General features: G+C 37.6%; 1 protein-coding gene across 3 annotated transcripts in view; it reads left to right on the top strand.

Moving 5' to 3' along the window:
• The window catches only part of LOC115881484 (myotubularin-related protein 3), a 43,612-nt gene that overhangs the window by 11,892 nt on the left and 12,918 nt on the right, over positions 1-18,802 (top strand). For all 3 annotated transcript variants that reach the window (XM_030898976.1, XM_030898977.1, XM_030898978.1), the window contains exons 6-11: positions 13,560-13,747; positions 14,219-14,422; positions 14,486-14,594; positions 14,658-14,897; positions 16,274-16,512; positions 17,702-18,271. In XM_030898976.1, coding sequence (XP_030754836.1) covers positions 13,560-13,747; positions 14,219-14,422; positions 14,486-14,594; positions 14,658-14,897; positions 16,274-16,512; positions 17,702-18,271 — 1,550 coding nt within the window. The remainder of the gene's footprint in view (positions 1-13,559; positions 13,748-14,218; positions 14,423-14,485; positions 14,595-14,657; positions 14,898-16,273; positions 16,513-17,701; positions 18,272-18,802) is intronic.

The raw sequence follows: 18,802 nt of genomic DNA on the forward strand, positions 1-18,802 counted from the left end.
ACTGCTTTATAACTACTGAACACATATTGGCCTTGTTTGCCAGTTGAATAAAAAATTTCTTATTAAGATTCGGTGGCCCCCTAAAAGAGGGAACCGGGGCGGACCCCCCCCTTCCGCCACTGATGTCTATACCAATGTGGCGGATTCATTTCTCCAAAAAAATCCTGTATGGGTTTCGCCACTGCAAGAAAATCTACAAAATAAAATCGTTATTTTTTTGTAAACGCTGCTGCGTTAATCCAAAGGAAACTACTTGTCAGCAGTTAGGTTTACAGATAAACAAATTTGCCTAACGAACAAAAAATGCTTTTTTTTTTCTCTTTCCGTCGTCGGAAGCAAAAAAATACAAAGAATAAAGAAAAAAACTATTTAAAATATTTAAATGCAACTATTTGAGAACACTTTATTTTTTTTTTAAATCAAATACGTCTACAAAAACCGTTCACGTTCTGTTAAATTCGAAACGTTAAGCATTTTTTTTTGTTTGTTAGGCAAATTTGTTTATCTGTTAACCTAACTGCTGACAAGAAGTTTCCGTTGGATTAACGCAGCAGTGTTTACAAAAGATAATATTTTATTTTGTAGATTTTCTTGCAGTGGCGAAATACCGATATAGGATTTTTTTTGTAGAAAATTTCGATAATTTAGGGCAGTTTCTTTTAATTATGAATTATGTATGCCATATAGGCAAAAGAAAGTCTGGGGTTGGTATTTACATGTCTAGGAGTGAATCGCTATAACCAGCGGCGTAGCGTGGCGTCAGCACAAGGGGATGTAATAAGTAACTGCAATTAACATTTCACCAACACCATAAAGTTTTTTTTATTATTAAAGTCTTTAATTTTCAAGTTACAAAAATGAAATATACAAAAAATGTAACAGGTTAAAAAATAATGAAACGAATTAAAAAAAAAGAACTAAGTTTATTGAGTGCGTCACAACCACATAACCAGTGTTCACCTTTGATAAACATTTTCACTAAAATGGCGAATATACGATTTTAATTTAGTATTAATATTCAAAATATGTTTTGGGAGTCCTTCAATAGTTCTATTTTTTCTGAATACACCAGGATGATGCAAAATTATTTCTATTTTACAGCAGCACTTAGAATCGGTCGTAGAGACGATATTTTTTATTTTATGCCGTAAACGAGATGTGTTTAATAAACCGCATCACCCACATACCGACTAAATCAGAAAACAGGAGACGTAATCGCGGCCGGAAAGTTCGCTGACCTCGGTTTGGTTTGGTAAGATGTAACAAGGACAGTCGCATCATCGCGCTCTCGAGATATTTTTAACGTTTAGCGTAGATCTTAGCGTTATCTATAAAGCTCGACCAATAGATACTGTCAAGAAAAATGGCGCATCCGCCAGAAATTAAAAATGTATTACTGGTTGCCTGCACAACCGCAACGTATCCGCCAGAAATTAAAAGACTTTTTCAGGCGCCATCTTTTAGTCAAGTCGAGAAGTAAGGGAATCAGACAATAGAATTGTCTGGTATGAAGAAGTACGCTTTCCGAGAATTGGAGAAGTTTCGAGAAGCAGTCAATAGAGTATATAAGCCGGAGCCATCGACAACTGAGACAGTTTTTGAAATTCGAATATACCGCGTGGAAATTGAAAATCGGACAATTTGGTGAAGGAATCTTATAAATAGTTAGTTTGTTGTGTGTTATAAGTTAGTAATTGTGTATAAAGTGAGAAAATAAATTCGTTAAGTATTTTATCGTGAGTTTAAATTAGTGGACCCACGGAATCCGTAACAATTGGTGTCGGAAGTGCGATTCAAGAGGATTTTAAGAAGAAATTAAGTGGATTGGAGGATTTTTAGACCGGATTAGAGTATTTTTATGGTTGGTACAAGGGAACAAGCGAAGAAAATGGAGGAAGTTAGCAAACTATTAGGCGATTTTATGGAGAATATGAGAAGAGAAAAGGCAGAAGAACAAGAGAGGCTGCGAAAAGAAAAAGCAGAAGATCAAGAAAGACTCCGTAAAGAACGAGAAGAAGAGCGAGCCCGACTAGAAAAGAGAAAGCAGAAGAACAAGAAAGACTCCGTAAAGAACGAGAAGAAGAGCGAGCCCGATTAGAAAGAGAAAGGAAGAGGAAAAACTACGACGTCAACAAGAACAGGACCGGCTTGAGAAAATTTTCGAAGATTTGAAAGTTCAACGACAACAAGAGAAACAAGAAGAACAGGACCGGCTTGAGAAAATACTGGGTAATTTGGAAATTCGTTTGGAGGAGCGACGTCAAAAGAAAGACAAGAAGAACAGGACCGTATTCAGAAAATTTTAGAAAATCAAGGAATTAGACAAGAACGGTTGGAGAAAATTGTTGAAGATTTAGAAGTGCGTCGCCAGAAAGAAAAATTTGAAGATCAGGACCGTCTTAAGAAAACTTTGGAAAATCAGGAATTTCGACTACAGAAGAATTTTGAAGACCTGGAAAAACGACAGGAGAACCAGAAGATCTGGAGGAACGCCTTCAGCAGAAAATAGAAAAATTGGAGATGGACCTACAGAAGACCAAGGTACAAGTAAGGACACCTGGCGTTCATGGAACTGCGAACCTCAAGGCCCCGACCTACGATGGACAAACCACCTGGACGATGTACCACCGCCAGTTTGAAGCAGCGGCTGCTGCCAATGGATGGACTGACCAGGAGAAAGCAGCGGCACTCGTCATCGCGCTGCGTGGCCTGCCCTGGAATTGCTACAAACTATTCCTGCAGCCCAACAGCAGGAATACGAAACATTGGTTGCTGCACTGGACAGAAGATATGGCGACCAACATCGACGCCAACTTTACCAGGCCCAGATCAAGACACGCCTGCAGAGGTCCGGAGAGAGTCTGCAGGAATTTGAAGCGCAGACTTACGTCGGCTGGTACACCTGGCATATCCAGAAGCACCGGAAGGATTTAGGAGGAACTCGCTGCTCAGTGCTTTATCAGCGGACTGAAGGACAACGAATTGCAGAGGGCGCTGCAAATATCCCGATTTTCTACCAGCAGCGAAGCACTGGTCAGGGCGCTGGAAATTGAAGCTGCCTTTAGCGCCATCCCTAGACCAAAGATAAGATCGGTAACGGTCGAGGAACAGCCCGGAAGTTCTCACATACGTTTGGAGGAGATGTTTAGTAAACTATGTGAGTTACTAGTGAACAAGAGTAGCAACAACACCCAGACAGAGAACCATAGAAGATCCCAGGACATAAGGTGCTTTAGATGTGGCAGGAATGGCCACATTAAACCCAGGATTGCCGCGTTCAAATGCGATCCCGTTCACCATCCAGAGAACGTAGGCACCAGGAAAACTAAAATCAGTCAATACTAAGGGGCGAGTATTGACTGGGGAGAACAGAGCCCCCAGGATTTTTTCCATTAGGAGTCTGGGAAGAACCGCTGACAGTTTAGTGATCGACGGGAAGGTCAATGGTAGGAGAATCCGAATGACAGTGGACACTGGCGCTATGGTATCGTTGGTGCGGGCTAACTCAGTGCAAGGATTGAAGCTGATGCCTCTGGGAAGAAGAGTGTGTTTACGTACAGTTACGGGGGAAATGGCCGTTGTACGGGGAGAGGCTATCGTCGAACTGAAGTTAGGAAATTTGAAGTTTCAGCATAGCGTCTTAGTGGCAGATATTGAAGATGACTTCATCTTGGGCATGGATGTGATTCGTCAACATGGATTTTCGTTCGATCACCAGAGAAATATCTTAAATATTGGAAATGAAGAGTTCATGTTATCTCCAGACGAGGGACCAGGCAGAATGGATGTAAGATCAGCGGAAACTGTGGTGATACCTGGTAATACCGAGAAAATCGTATTCGGTAAAGTGGAGAAAATCGCTGGGTGCTGTGTTGGACTGGTACAAAGTAGCGACAACAAAAGGATAGGTACTTAGTAGGAAAATCATTGGTGAACACCGACAAGAATATACCGATCAAATTGCGAATGTTTTCCCGAATTGTGTCAAGATCCAAAAGGTGACAAGATAGCCATCTGCGAACCTGTAAGAAGTGTCACCCGATGTGATGAAGTGTCGTCAGCTGTTACACAAAAGGCATCCCAAGAAACACTAAAACATCTAGAACAGCTATGGGATCACCTAACACCTGAGGAGAAACAGAAGGCTAAGCAGTTCCTGCTAAAGCATGGCAGTATTTTTGAGAAGAACAACAGTGGAAGAACGGATTTTGTGAAGCACAGGATTAATACTGGTCATGCTCAGCCGATTCGACAACGTCCTAGAAGAGTTCCCCTTTCCAAACAACAAGAAATGGAGACAATGGTAGATAAGATGTTAGAAGATGGAGTAATCGAAGAATCATCAAGTCCATGGTCATCTCCTGTTGTTTTGGTGACGAAGAAAGATGGTAGTACACGATTCTGCGTGGACTATCGGAAGCTCAATGACGTCACTAAGAAGGACAGCTACCCACTGCCACGTATAGACGACACGTTAACCACACTGGCAGGTTCGTGCTGGTTCTCCACTCTCGACTTAAAGAGTGGATACTGGCAAGTTGGTCTGGACGAGGAAGACAAAGAAAAGACGGCTTTTTCTACAGGAAACGGACTATACCAATTCAAGGTCATGCCGTTTGGATTATGCAATGCTCCAGCCACTTTCGAACGTCTCATGGAGGTGGTGTTAAGAGGATTAACTTGGAAAACGTGCTTGGTTTACCTCGACGATGTATTGGTTATGGGAAGAACTTTTGAGGAGCATTTGCGAAATTTAGAAGAAGTCTTTGGCCGCATACGGAATGCTCACCTGTACTTGAACCCGAAGAAGTGTAGCTTATTCCAGCGACAAGTGGAATTCTTGGGTCATGTAGTCTCGGCAGACGGAATTTACACCGACCAGAAGAAAATCGCTGCGATCAAGGATTGGCCTAAACCTCGCGACAAACATGAACTTAGAAGTTTTCTGGGTTTATGCACCTATTACAGAAGATTTGTCAAGGGATTTGCCAATATAGCTGCACCCTTACATAGACTTACAGGTGATGAAGTCGGCTACGAATGGAACACCGATTGTGATGTAGCCTTTGGAAGACTTAAGGCGGCTTTATGTTCAAGTCCTATTTAGCCTACCCGCAACAACAAGGGAGGTATATCCTGGATACCGACGCCAGCAATATCGGCATAGGTGCAGTGCTATCACAAGTGCAAGATGGCGAAGAACGAGTGATAGAATATTACAGTCGAGTTCTATCCAAACCAGAAAGGAATTACTGCGTTACCCGGAAGGAGCTGCTAGCAATTGTGAAGGCAGTTGATCATTTTCATAAATATCTGTACGGCCAAGAATTTTTAATTAGGACAGATCATGCGGCTCTCAAGTGGCTTATGGAGATGAAACAACCTGAAGGTCAAATAGCACGATGGCTCGAGAAGCTCCAACAGTATCACTTTACCATCCAACATCGTGCTGGAAAAATGCATGGTAACGCAGACGGTTTATCCAGAAGACCCTGTCAAACCGATTGTAAGCACTGCTGTAAAACGGAACAACGTGAAGGCACTGTCATGATAAGGAGTTTTAAACTTGGAACCGATGAACAGTGGACGACGACACAATTGAGGAAAGATCAAATGGAAGATCCAGACATCGGAGCAATACTACGGCTCAAGGAAGGTAACGGCGAGAGACCACCGTGGCAGGATATTGCGGACAGAGGGCTCGTTTTCAAAGCTCTCTGGGCTCAGTGGAATTCACTGGTTATTGAGAATGGATTGTTAAAGCGCACATGGGAAAGTGCGGATGGCAGCACAGTAACAACTCAGTTACTGGTACCAAGGAAGAAAGTTACCCAGGTATTGGAAGAAATTCACGGTGGTAAAACTGGAGCCCATCTTGGGGTAAACAAGACCTTGAGCAAGCTGAGAGATCGCTTTTACTGGGTGGATTATTGCGAAGATGTCAAGAAATGGTGTCGACAATGTAAAATTTGTGCAGCCAGCCAAGGACCAAGCACTCGATCTAGGGGAAAAATGAAACAATATAACGTTGGACTGCCATTCGAAAGAATCGCTGTTGACATTGCAGGCCCATTCCCTGAAACGCACAAGGGCAACAAGTACGTTTTAGTGGCGATGGATTATTTCAGTAAATGGCCAGAAGTTTTTGCCATTCCAAACCAAGAAGCATCGACTGTAGCTGAAGTATTAGTCATAATGTCTTCAGTAGATTTGGAATTCCTTTAGAGCTTCACACTGACCAAGGAAGGAACTTCGAGTCAAGACTGTTCCAGAAGATGTGTGATCTGCTTGGTATTCACAAGACTAGGACAACAGCTTTACATCCGCAGTCTGATGGGATGGTCGAGAGATTCAATAAGACCATTGAAGAACATCTCTCGAAAATGGTGGATGAACATCAAAGAGATTGGGATCAGCATATACCACTATTCCTAATGGCATATAGAAGTGCAGTTCACAACACCACCGGACTTTCACCATCGAAGATTTTATTTGGTCGAGAATTACGGTTGCCTTGTGACTTGGTGTTCGGATCACCAGACGACAGCACCACGAACGTAGAGGACTACGCGGATGAACTGAAGGAAAGGTTATTGGGAATTCATAAGGCCGTGAGAAGTAAGATTACGCTAGCCAGTGACCGGATGAAAGCTCGTTACGACCTCAGAGCTAATTCTACGGGATTTCAACAGGACGATATGGTATGGTTATATAACCCACAGCGCAAGAAAGGGAGGTCCCCAAAGTTAACTCCAGCATGGGAAGGTCCTTATACAGTCATCAAGAGGATAAATGATGTTGTGTACCGGATTCAACGCAGCCCTAGAAGTAAGATGAAAGTAGTTCATCTGGATCGATTGAGAGATACCAGACAGGAAACCTTGATCGGGACGATCAAATTTGAAAGGGCAATGTCAAGAAAAATGGCGCATCCGCCAGAAATTAAAAATGTATTACTGGTTGCCTGCACAACCGCAACGTATCCGCCAGAAATTAAAAGACTTTTTCAGGCGCCATCTTTTAGTCAAGTCGAGAAGTAAGGGAATCAGACAATAGAATTGTCTGGTATGAAGAAGTACGCTTTCCGAGAATTGGAGAAGTTTCGAGAAGCAGTCAATAGAGTATATAAGCCGGAGCCATCGACAACTGAGACAGTTTTGAAATTCGAATATACCGCGTGGAAATTGAAAATCGGACAATTTGGTGAAGGAATCTTATAAATAGTTAGTTTGTTGTGTGTTATAAGTTAGTAATTGTGTATAAAGTGAGAAAATAAATTCGTTAAGTATTTTATCGTGAGTTTAAATTAGTGGACCCACGGAATCCGTAACAATACATTAAATAATTGAAATTGAATTTAATTATTTCAATAAATTTACTGAGAATTTTAATTTATAATAGAAGAGCCCAGTTACTTTTTTAAATACAAACGTATTACAATAATTTGAAGAGATGCGACGCATCACCATATGGAAGCTTCGCCGCTGATAAGATCGAAAAAAAAAACGGCGACACGTTGGCTTGGAAATGAGAATTGATGAGACATGATTCCCTGTAGGGATTTTCGGATAAAATTAGGACGATCTCTAATATCATTTCCAAGCCAATTCTGACGTTTCTTTTACTTTGTTCTTCCAACCAACCAATTCTAATGATTACAGGCATAATTGAAGAAGAAAGAAACTATATACAATTAAATTAGATGGTAACTTGCCCTACATAATTAATTTGTTTTGTTTATCGAATGATGAACTAAATTAATTAATTAATAATAGTGCCTATTTTTAGAAATTTGTTATAAGAAACAATTTAAATAAATATGAAAACAACATGTTATTGACCTATACACGCGCATTGTTCAAAATCACAGAACAGATTTGTTTTTGTTTCTATACAAGATAATGTGTTATGTATTATGATTTTATTCAAAAGTTGCACAAAAAGAACTATTTTAGGTATCATTATTAATTAATTTATTTTTTTACTCAATTAGTACGATTACATGTTTTCATTCAAGTATGTGGGTAATTATGAAGCACTTTAGAATTTTATTTTTGGCTTTTTTATGTCTCGGTCTGATTAAACAGATATAAATGTAAATACGCATTAAGGTGGTCTCTTTTCCGTTGATTTAGATATTTTAAAATATATTATAATTTTTATACCCTTTGAAAGGTAGTTTTTTGGGCATTAGGGCTAAAAAAAAAACAACGCTTTATTGTACAAAATGCCAAAACAGCTTCATCGACAAAGCAAAACAAAAAAAGCACAAAAACAAATATACAAATAATACAAAAAATTTCATACAATACAAATCAATTCAAAAAAAAATTTACGTCATAAAATTACAAATAAAACATATATGGACATTGCAGAACACAGGCGTATCTAGAAAATTTTACAAAAGGAAAACTGTAAATGGATAAAATCATGTTATAATAACATAAAATCAAGAGTTATAAAATATTAAATACTAGACCCTTAACCAGTGTGTGAGATGATCAAAATATTAAAATTAAAATTCTAAATTGTTCATGATTAAACATCAACAAAAAAGTCGTTTACCGCATATAGGGCTCTCTCCAGTAAGTATGATTTCAGAGCTTTGCGAAATGTGGGAAAGAATGCGGCTAATTTTTGTACAGAGTGTTCACTATATTTAAGCCAGTAGCTATCTTTGCAGGGTCCGGCAATAGTGCGTCGGGTATCTGTAGCTCCTAAAATAAAAAAAAACTTGTGAATTTTGTCTAAAACCCTCAACTGGCGTGGTGAATTTTTGTAACACTTATGGCGTGCTGGAGTCCGACGGACCCCAATTTTTTTTCAGTTTGAAGAGATTTTATAAAAAGCTTGTTTTTTTAACACTGTTTACAATATATTCAAACTTGTGAATAAACAATTTCGTTAATTTTCAACAAATTAATAAGGACGGACACAAAAATAAAGTAAAACGCATTTTTTAAGAATTTTTGACAACAGAAATATAACTTGGCTAAGAAACCCATAGAGATTGTAGAATGTAGAATGTTTAGGAGGGGAGTTAATCATCGCGACCTTATAGATCTATTGTGTGTTCCCCTTTCTTGAGTTATAATGAGTTATAACTCATCATACAGTCTCAGGGCTTTAAGAAAAGCCAGTATCTGACACGGCTCCACAGAGGCCAGCTCTCCATCCTCGACATCAGACGTACCAAGGTTCATGGCACGAATGGTCGTCGTCTCAGCGCACTCAGTGATAAGGTGTTCTGGTGTTTCTCCATTTTCCCCACAAAATCTGTATTCGCCATTGTTTCTCAGTTTCAGTCGTTCACTGAGGTGTTCGTTGAGGAGACAGTGTCCTGTTAGAAACCCCGTGACAATCCGAAGATTGTTTTTACTTAAATCAAGGAAAACCTTTGATTTTTCTCGGTCATAAGTTCTGAGGCACTTTTTCGAGTGTCTTAGACCGTTGGAGGACACCCATTCCAAGTTACGGATGGAGTCTTCCAGATTCTTCAGTTCCGCTTTCAGTTGGTTCCCGTTTGGAAAACAGAACGGTTCTAGTCCAGTTAGTGGAGTGTTCGCTCCTTTTCTAGCTAGATCATTTGCTTTTTCATTGCCTTCTATCCCTTGGTGAGCAGGCACCCAGAGTAGGAGGACTTTATTTTCTTTTTCTTATTCTTTGACCAACTTCGAATTGATGGTTACTGAGTTGATCGCGTTAAGTGCTGCTTGACTATCGGATAGGATGGTAATTTCCTGTTTTCGAGAGTTCCTATCTAAGATAAATTGTACGCATCTTTCGATAGCGCAAATTTCTGCCTGAAGGATACGGGGGTTGGTGCCCATTGATTCGGAGTATTCAGTTTTCGGCCCAAATACTCCTATCCCTGTCCCTGCTTTGGTTTTGGAAGCATCAGTATACCACGTGATGGTATGGTCTTTTATATGCTGAGTAAGCGTTTCTTTCTTCCAATCCTTTTTATTACTCAATACTACAGTGAGGTGTTTCTCAAAGTTGTAAATTCTTGGTATGTCATCCACTGGGAGTTGGAGAAGTAGAATTTTCTTTTTGAGGGTGTTCCAAGCCCCTGACCTGAAAATTCTCCCAGTACTGTTTCCGTCAGTAACCATTCTAATCATTGTCGCATTTGCATAACTACCGACGAGATGTGCAGTGGTGTTAGGTCTAGAATGACCTCCATTGCTGCTGTTGGACATGTTCTCATGGCACCTGTGATGCAGATACATGCCAGTCTCTGTACTTTGCACAGGTTTTGCCTTGCTGTACGTTGCTCTAGTTTTGTATACCAAGCAACTGCTCCATAAGTAATCATGGGTCTTACTATCATGGTATACATCCCGCGCAAAATGTTAACCTATTTCCCGCCAGTCTTCTGCATATCATGAGAGCCTTTGTGGCTTTGCTGGCAATGTTCTTAATATGCTGTTCCAGAGAAGTTTACTATCCAGGGTTATTCCCAGATATTTCACTTCCTGTGATGGCAGTATTTCCTTTCCATCTAGATGGATTCTTTTCAAGTTTTTCAAACTTCATACCAACAACCCATAGAGATTAAAAACATATATATTTTATGATTTTACCGTATTATTAAACTTACAAACAACTGAAATGTGAAGCTAAAGTAATAAACATAAATTATTTTCAACAAAACTGCAAACCTTGAATGTACATAACTTTTTCAAATACAGTTCATGCTAATACAGGATCTGCATTTATCGTCTGCCGCACATAGATCGTGCACATTTAATTCATAAGATTTTTGTTTTTTGTCATTTCTTCATTGACATATGGTTGCCATATACCACATCTCTTTCTTTTCTGGTGATTATTCAATTTTCTCTCTTCTATAAGTAAGAGATTCGGAATCGGAGTTATGGTTACTCTTCGGAGAAAAATCAATGTCTCGATGGTCTTCATCTCACTTAAGCCTCTTTAAGTTCATCAAACCACTCAATTAATGCTTCCTCAAAATTAGCGTCCCAGTGAGGCACACTTGTTAGACTACCCACCATCCTAATAATGTAACATTCTTGGCGTGGTGGTACCACACAGACCCCAATGAAACTTTAGCCCCCGCTAGTAGGAACAATACTTGATAAAATCAAGTGCGCCTTTAACAGTTGGTACCCATATTGGTACCCTAACTTAAAGGTAAATGGCGCGGTGAGGCCTAATAATTCTTAAACGTAAACATTTTACAGAAGTTTAAATAGTGCTTGGGGTCCGCTGTACCCCACCACACCAGTTGAGGGTTAAGTGCAAACCTAAAGTATGTACTAGAAGGTATTGATATTTTAACTTCTACAGGGTGGGTCAAAAAGTGCGAGTGGATCGGGATTTTTTTTAAAATGGAACACCCGTATATTATTTCATTTTTGGCTTCCTTTCAGATCACTTTGTATAATCATAAGATATAAGTAAATATATTTTGATAGTTTAATAAATATTAATAAATATATTAAAAATACATATTTTTCAGCCTATCTAAGAAAAAATATTAAAAATACAAGACCTGTCCTAAAATGAAAACTATATTAGGCATTTACTTACGATGCCGATGGTCTGTACAGGGTGGGTCAAATTCGACGCTTTTAAATGGAAACACCCTTTTCTATAGGAGATAGACAAAAACTAATATCTGTGTCTGGAGCTCAATTTTTGTCTAATACATGAAGGTTAAAACCGCATATCGATATCTGTTACCGTTTCGGAGTTACGGGGTGTTTTTCAAAAATATGCATTTTTAACAAATCGCTGTAACTTTTTTGCTATGGAAAATTTTGTATTTTTATGAAAACATATCCAAAGCACCTTTTTACGTAGAATTTAATGGTTTAAGTATAATTTTTTTAAAATTAATAGTTTAAGAATTATCAACAGAGAATTTGATTTTTTATATGGGACACTCTGTATATTTTTAATTTATTAAAAATAATTTAAAATTACCTTTCCAAAAATATAACACACTTGATATTTTGCTCGATTCCTCTTAGGAAGAGATATAGAGTATATAAAAATTCGCCCGCTTTAAATAAGTAGGCTTTGAACGGCGCCGGCTGTAATGCAAAAAAATTCTTGCTGTGAGCATCAATTAAAACGAAAATAATATTTGCTATGAGAGATGCAGAATTTTATAACAATTTAAAATATATTTAACCAACAACACATTTAAACTATATCTAATGACAATAAAAATAAATAGCAAACCAAGACATGAGATTTTGCTACAGTTGTTCGATATATCGACCGTCTTCTGTTATGGACAGACGGGGCAGTTTTTGAACATTTCTCGCGGAATTCATTCCCCAACTCAGTGGGGGGTGAAGGATACCCTCTCATAGCTGCTAAGTATTTCTAATTCTTGTCTAGATTATACTGAAGAATAAGAAACCTTTATTCTTCCGCAAATATATCCATAGGATTAGATCCATGGGCACTAAGTCAGGCGGCCTCGACGGCCAACGGCTGGCATCTTGGTTAGCTATTCAATTATTCTTGAAGTTGGCTGCAAAAATTTGCTGATAACTTCAGCGTTCAGAGGCGGTGCGTCGTCTTGCTGGAAAAAGATGTTTTCTAGTTCCATTAAGGGCATATCAATAAGGGGTTCAAAGCCTACTAGTTAAAAGTGGCGAACTTTTAAAAATTCTGTATTTCAAAGGGGATTATAACAAAATATCAAGTGTGCTATATTTTTGGAAAGGTAATTTTAAATTCTTTTCAGTTAATTAAAAATATAGAGGGTGTCCTAAATAAAAATCAATTTTTCTGTTGATAACTCTTAAATTATTAATTTAAAAAAAAATATACTTAAACCATTAAATTCTACGTAAAAAGGTGCTTTGGAAATGTTTTCATAGAAATACAAAATTTTCCATAGCAAAAAAGTTACAGCGATTTGTTAAAAATGCACATTTTTGAAAAACACCCCGTAACTCCGAAACGGTAACAGATATTGATGTGCGGTTTTCACCACCATATTTTTGATGAAAATTGAGCTCCAGACACCGATATTAGTTTTCGTCTATCTCCTATAAAAAAGGGTGTTTCCATTTAAAAGCGTCGAATTTGACCCACCCTGTATTTATTCTGCTATAAATATCGTAATCTTAAATCGTACAGAGTGTTCAAAATCCTACGCCAAACTTTTAACGTTTTCGCAAATATTTGTGGTTTTATATTTCATATGACATTTTCCATAGTAAACTTTTATTAAAGCCACCCATTGATTGTTCCATTAAAAAAAAACGAAGAAAAATTATTTTATATTTTAGAAAGTTTGGCGTTGACTTTTGAACACCCTGTGTGATTTAAGATTACGATATTAATTTTGAAGTTAAGACTAATGTTAGCGTTACCAAACCCACTATTTAATATACCAAAACACCCTGTACATTTAAATAGTGTCTGAGAAAAATGTCTGTGGATTTTGGAACTACGCGGTTTCTCTTTAGCATAAAACAGATATCTATTTTGATTTTTAAACCTTGTTGTTTTATTAGAAATGAACTGAAAAAGGTAGGTGGGAGACATTACTTAAAATTTTATTGTTTCAGCTTCTGATCATGGACGCGAGATCTTATACCACAGCTGTAGCTAACAGAGCTAGAGGAGGCGGCTGTGAATGCAACGAGTACTACCCTAATTGTGAGATTCAGTTCATGAATTTGGCGAATATTCATGCTATTCGAAAAAGTTTTCACGCTCTGAGACAGTTGTGCATGTCATCGGCAGATCAACCCAAGTAAGTGAGGATCATTGAATAAAAATACCAAGTAAAGAGTCATTGCATTAAAGAGTTATTTATTAGTTTTGTTACGCGATTGCTGACAAAATTGTATTTTTTTGGCTTCTTTTTAATTGTATTAATGCAGGGTTTATTGATCTGGAGAGCGATTGTGTTTGGGCTTAATCTATAGTGATTTTAATGTGAATCTCCTAGAAAAAGGCTTCAAAATTAGTTACTTGTGTTTCCCGCAATCGTCCGTAGACTAACAACATGAAAAATAACGCAAACTTACTAGCGAGTAATTATATTAATGTGATACACCTGTCATATTCAGACCCCTTTGCAATCTGGCCGGTTTTATTTATATACTTTTTTTCCTTAATCTTTTTATTCAATGGTAAGAAAGATCAATTTTTATATGTCTCTGCTAATAAATATTTTATACTATTTTGAAAATTATTTACATTTTTTTAATTCTTTTTACAGTTGGTTCAGCCTTTTGGAAGGTACCCGTTGGTTGTTGCATATGTCCGGTCTCATCAAGGCGGCCGTTACTTTAACCACAGCAGTGGAAAGGGATGCAAGACCTGTCTTGGTTCATTGTTCCGATGGTTGGGACAGAACACCCCAAATAATAGCTTTGGGAGAACTTTTATTGGATCCTTATTATCGTACTGTAGATGGATTCAGGTAAACACAACTTAGTCTTTTTCGTAATATTATTAATTATGCTATATTTCATTTTTTTTTCAGAGTTCTGATTGAAAGGGAGTGGTTAGGGTTTGGACACAAATTTGCAGACAGATGTGGCCAGTCTGGAGGCAGTGAAGATGCAAATGAAAGATGTCCAGTGTTTTTACAGGTATTTTATTTAAAATCCTACTTACAAGAATTCATCCATAGCTATTAATATTATTTCCCATAGTGGTTGGACTGTGTTCATCAGCTCGTGACGCAGTTTCCGATTTCTTTCGAGTTTTCTCAGAATTATTTGATCAAGTTGGCTCAGCACACTTATTCTAACCTATACGGAACATTCCTTTGTAATACCAAAAAGCAGCGCGGGAAAGTGGTGGCTGGCAGAACGTTTTCAGTGTGGGAATTCTTGAATTTGCCTTCATTTAGAAATCATCTTTATACTCCACCTACTACCTCAACAGGAAAAGTAAGTATATTTTTATCATATTTTTAAAAGTGTTTTTAACCCTCACTGTTGGGTAACGACGGACGCGTAGAAAATTAATTTTCTACGTGTATGTAGAAAAGTGCGTAGAAAATATATAAAATCTGAGAACAGGTACAAAATTAATTTTGTATATTTAAAGGCGTTTTTTTTTCAATTTAGAGGTTTCTTCCTTTCTCTTTCTTTTAAATTCTATAAGTGTTAAAACTGTTATATGTGCGCGCGCGCTACCTCTCTATTCTGTTGTGTTACTAACTCCATGAAGACAAAGTAATCGATCTGAACACTATTAGAATATTTTTTCTGTTTAATCTGAAGACCGTACAAAAAAGTTTGATTTTCTTTTTTTTCATAGTTTTCGTTGTCCCTTTTTTTTTAATTTAACCATAAAAAGCCTGTGCGTCTTTTTCTTTTCATATATTTTTATCGTAAATTTTTAATAGCGGCATCAAATATGTGTTAATCATCTTTAGTTTTACAAAAAAGTAGCAACTGTTAAAGCCGTATCTTTGTACCGCTGCTCGAGAAAAAAACGAGAAACCCTGTAAAACACAAAAAATGGGACAACCTGTACAAAGTACCACAAAATTTAATTTTATTTAAGTTGTTGATGTTTTGATATGTATGTTTTTGCCTTGATGCGTTTTTTTATTGTTTATTATAGATATTTATATAATATTTTATTCTAATCTGTATCTACAATAAATTGATATAGATAATAAAAAAATCGGTAATGGGGTAATGCAATAAAATTAATATTAACATTTAAAAAATAGGTATTTAAATTAAATTCTGGATGTCGTGACTATACTATATACTATACCCATTTGTTAAATAATAAATAACAATTAGAGATATCGTTATTAGTTTATTTCTTGTACTAATCGTTGTGATTGAAGTATTTGAAATCAGTACAAACTCAGAAAAGGCTTACAATATACGAAACTAAATTTTCCACGTCTGGACATGTAAAAAATGTAGAAAGTTAGTTGGTGTAGAAAATTAATTTTCTACGTGTAGAATATACGGTAGAAAATATAAAGTTTTCCCCCTACCCAACCCTGCTCACTGTGTTACCTAATAATTTTGTTAAGTCTTATGGCGCATTCTCACGACTCGTCTACTTGACAAGCACATGTAATTGGTATACAGGGTATACATGGTGCGTCGGGCATCTATATAGAATTTCTAAGTTATTTATTATAGGAACTATGCTGCATTCTAGCCAGACCCTGTATGCCAATACAAAATACTTGCCATGTACACGAGTCGTGAGAATGTGCCTTTACTTTTTACAAACGTTAAAATTTTTCTTCGTTCTTTGGCCGGAGTTTAGCTGTAATATTGGATCATTTTAGGTTTTGTGGCCTAAAACCAACGTCCGCGATCTGCGCCTTTGGTCGGAAGTCTACTTAGGGTCGATGGAGGCAAATTTTAGTCCCGAAGAGGGATCTGGCGGGGCTTGTCCGGGCCCCCCTGAACTCAACGGTCACGCCATGCCGAAGACTCGCTCGTACGGTGACTTAATGAACGCGGAGACTTGTCAAGGTTTCTACAACAGTAGAAGAAGCAGCGATCCCAACGTCAAACAGCAGCTGTAAGTTCTTACTTTATGCTATTTAATTTTATACGGAGCAATCAACAATAATTGAAATAGTGGTTGGCCATAAATTTATGAAATTCTAAAAAAAAATCTGAAAAATAAACCCAAATTTAAATATAATAATATTTTGACGAATTTTAAATTCGTTTTTCATAATAATGTGAGACTAACCAAAACAAGATGGTATATAAATGATCCCCTATAACTTTTTTATTTTTCAGATAAAAAAGGAGACTTGGTGTGTTAGTATATGACATAAATTAGGATTGATTTACGTATTCAGTTGTTTTTTGTCATTTCCTGTTTCGCCCGAAATGACTACAACTTTTGATTTTTAAATAGCACCCTCGGTATATTTTTACTTTATTCAATAGAAAATGACACTCTGAATAGAATGACATATATATCAACTTTTGACCTTTTTGCTTTAAAAAACGCATTTTAAATTTCAAAATAGAGTGCCATGGCTGTGTTAAAAACATTAATTTTTAATCAAGGAGCCTTGGAAAAAGACAGTTGATTGTCTGATGTTTTTCTTGTCTTGTTCTGGCTAGTTAAAAGATGCCCAAATCGTATTTTTAATTATATCTCAATTTTTTCAAATGGAACCAGGGTGGCTCATTAGCATATTTGGAAAAGTATTTTTTACGAATAATTTAATACCACACACTTGGTATTTTGAATCAAATTGCCGTTATGAACCGCATGTTACAATTTCAAATAAACCATATGCGAAAATGTAAAAAGTTGACATATGACATGTCATTCTATTCAGAGTGTCACATTCTATTGACTAAAGTAGAAATAGTAGAGCTAAAGTAAAAATATATCGAGGGTACCATTTACAATTCAAAAGTTGTAGTCATTTCCGGTGAAACAAGAGGTAACCAAAAACAACTGAATACTTCAGTCAATCCTAATTTATGTCATATACTAACACACCAAGTCTCGTTTTTGTATCTGAAAAAATAAAAAAGTTATAGGGGGTGTGCCACTTTTGAGACGCACCCGGTATAATTGAAGGTTTTCTAGTTAAGCCTTATTGAAAGCAAACATTTTACTGAAGAATGTATTTTTCTCAAAATTCTCTAACACAATCTTACCAACTATTAAAATCGTTGTTGATCGTTCCGTAGTTTTTTTAAAGAATATACTTTAAAAATTCGATTTACACAATATTTAGAAAGCTGCTGGAACGCGAAAATGCCTTAAATACCCTCACGACCGCCCACAACGGCGACCATCCCATCGTTCTAGACTCCGCCCCCGATTTTCTTCCCAGCGACCTCGAGGACAACCCCGCCGACTGCAACCAGGATTGCATGTTCAACGAGCACGCCCACCTCCCTACGTCCAACTTGACCGACGACCAGATCGACGGGCTGGACTTCACAAACGGGGAGTGCCGCAGGGGCACGTCCAACTCGTCCGACGAGGACGCTCCACCCACTTTTCTAACGAACGGCGGCCGACACGCGGCGGAAACGTCCGAGAGGGAGGAGTCGGAGGCGGAACCGCAGGTTTTCGGCAACGGCGAGCGGAAAAGCGAGGAGACCGATGCGAAAATCGAACGCAGTGACTCGGAAACGGACGGGTTCATGGAGAACAACAATAATTCGAGCGGTAGCGACGGTAGTGACGGTAGTTCGAAGGGGGTGTGCAAGGGAGGGGAGCAGGTGGGACAGATGTTGGATCTGGAAAGGTCGGTGGAGACCAGCACTGAGACGCTGGTGTCTGAGCAGCTTATGGCTGGGTAAGTTAAAAAGTTACTACTGACATGTAATATAAGACAAAATAATTATCAAAATCTGAAAATATTTGGGTCAATTAATAGGCTTGGTGTATTCTCTGATGGTGCTGCTACCAATGGAGAATCTCGTAAACAGCTTAAATTGCGAGTACACGAAAATTTGTTGTAATATTATATAAAAAGTGTTAGTAAGTGCAATTCGTAAAAATTAAAAAAAAAATAAAAACGTAAATTTTTTGATATCTTCAGAAGGTCTAACATATATTACAATTTATTATCCAAGCTAATAAAACTCTTTAGATCAATTTAGCTACGTAGCGAGCCTAGTTTTACGCTCCGGTTTTGCTAATGGGGGCATAATTGAGGCTATTTGGGTTGTAAAGAATTTTTTTAAAGGTACATAATTATAGTTTTAGAGGCTGTTCATGAAAAAATTAAGCCACTAGTTGATTAAAAAGAAATATACCATTTTTTCTAATGGAGCCTTGTGAATGGGAAGTTAGAAAAAGTTGTTGAGGAAGAGTTGTATTGAAT

The sequence above is a fragment of the Sitophilus oryzae genome, unplaced genomic scaffold (genome assembly GCF_002938485.1).
Source record: "Sitophilus oryzae breed Bouriz unplaced genomic scaffold, Soryzae_2.0 scaffold_172_pilon_pilon, whole genome shotgun sequence".
Lineage (NCBI taxonomy): Eukaryota > Metazoa > Arthropoda > Insecta > Coleoptera > Curculionidae > Sitophilus > Sitophilus oryzae.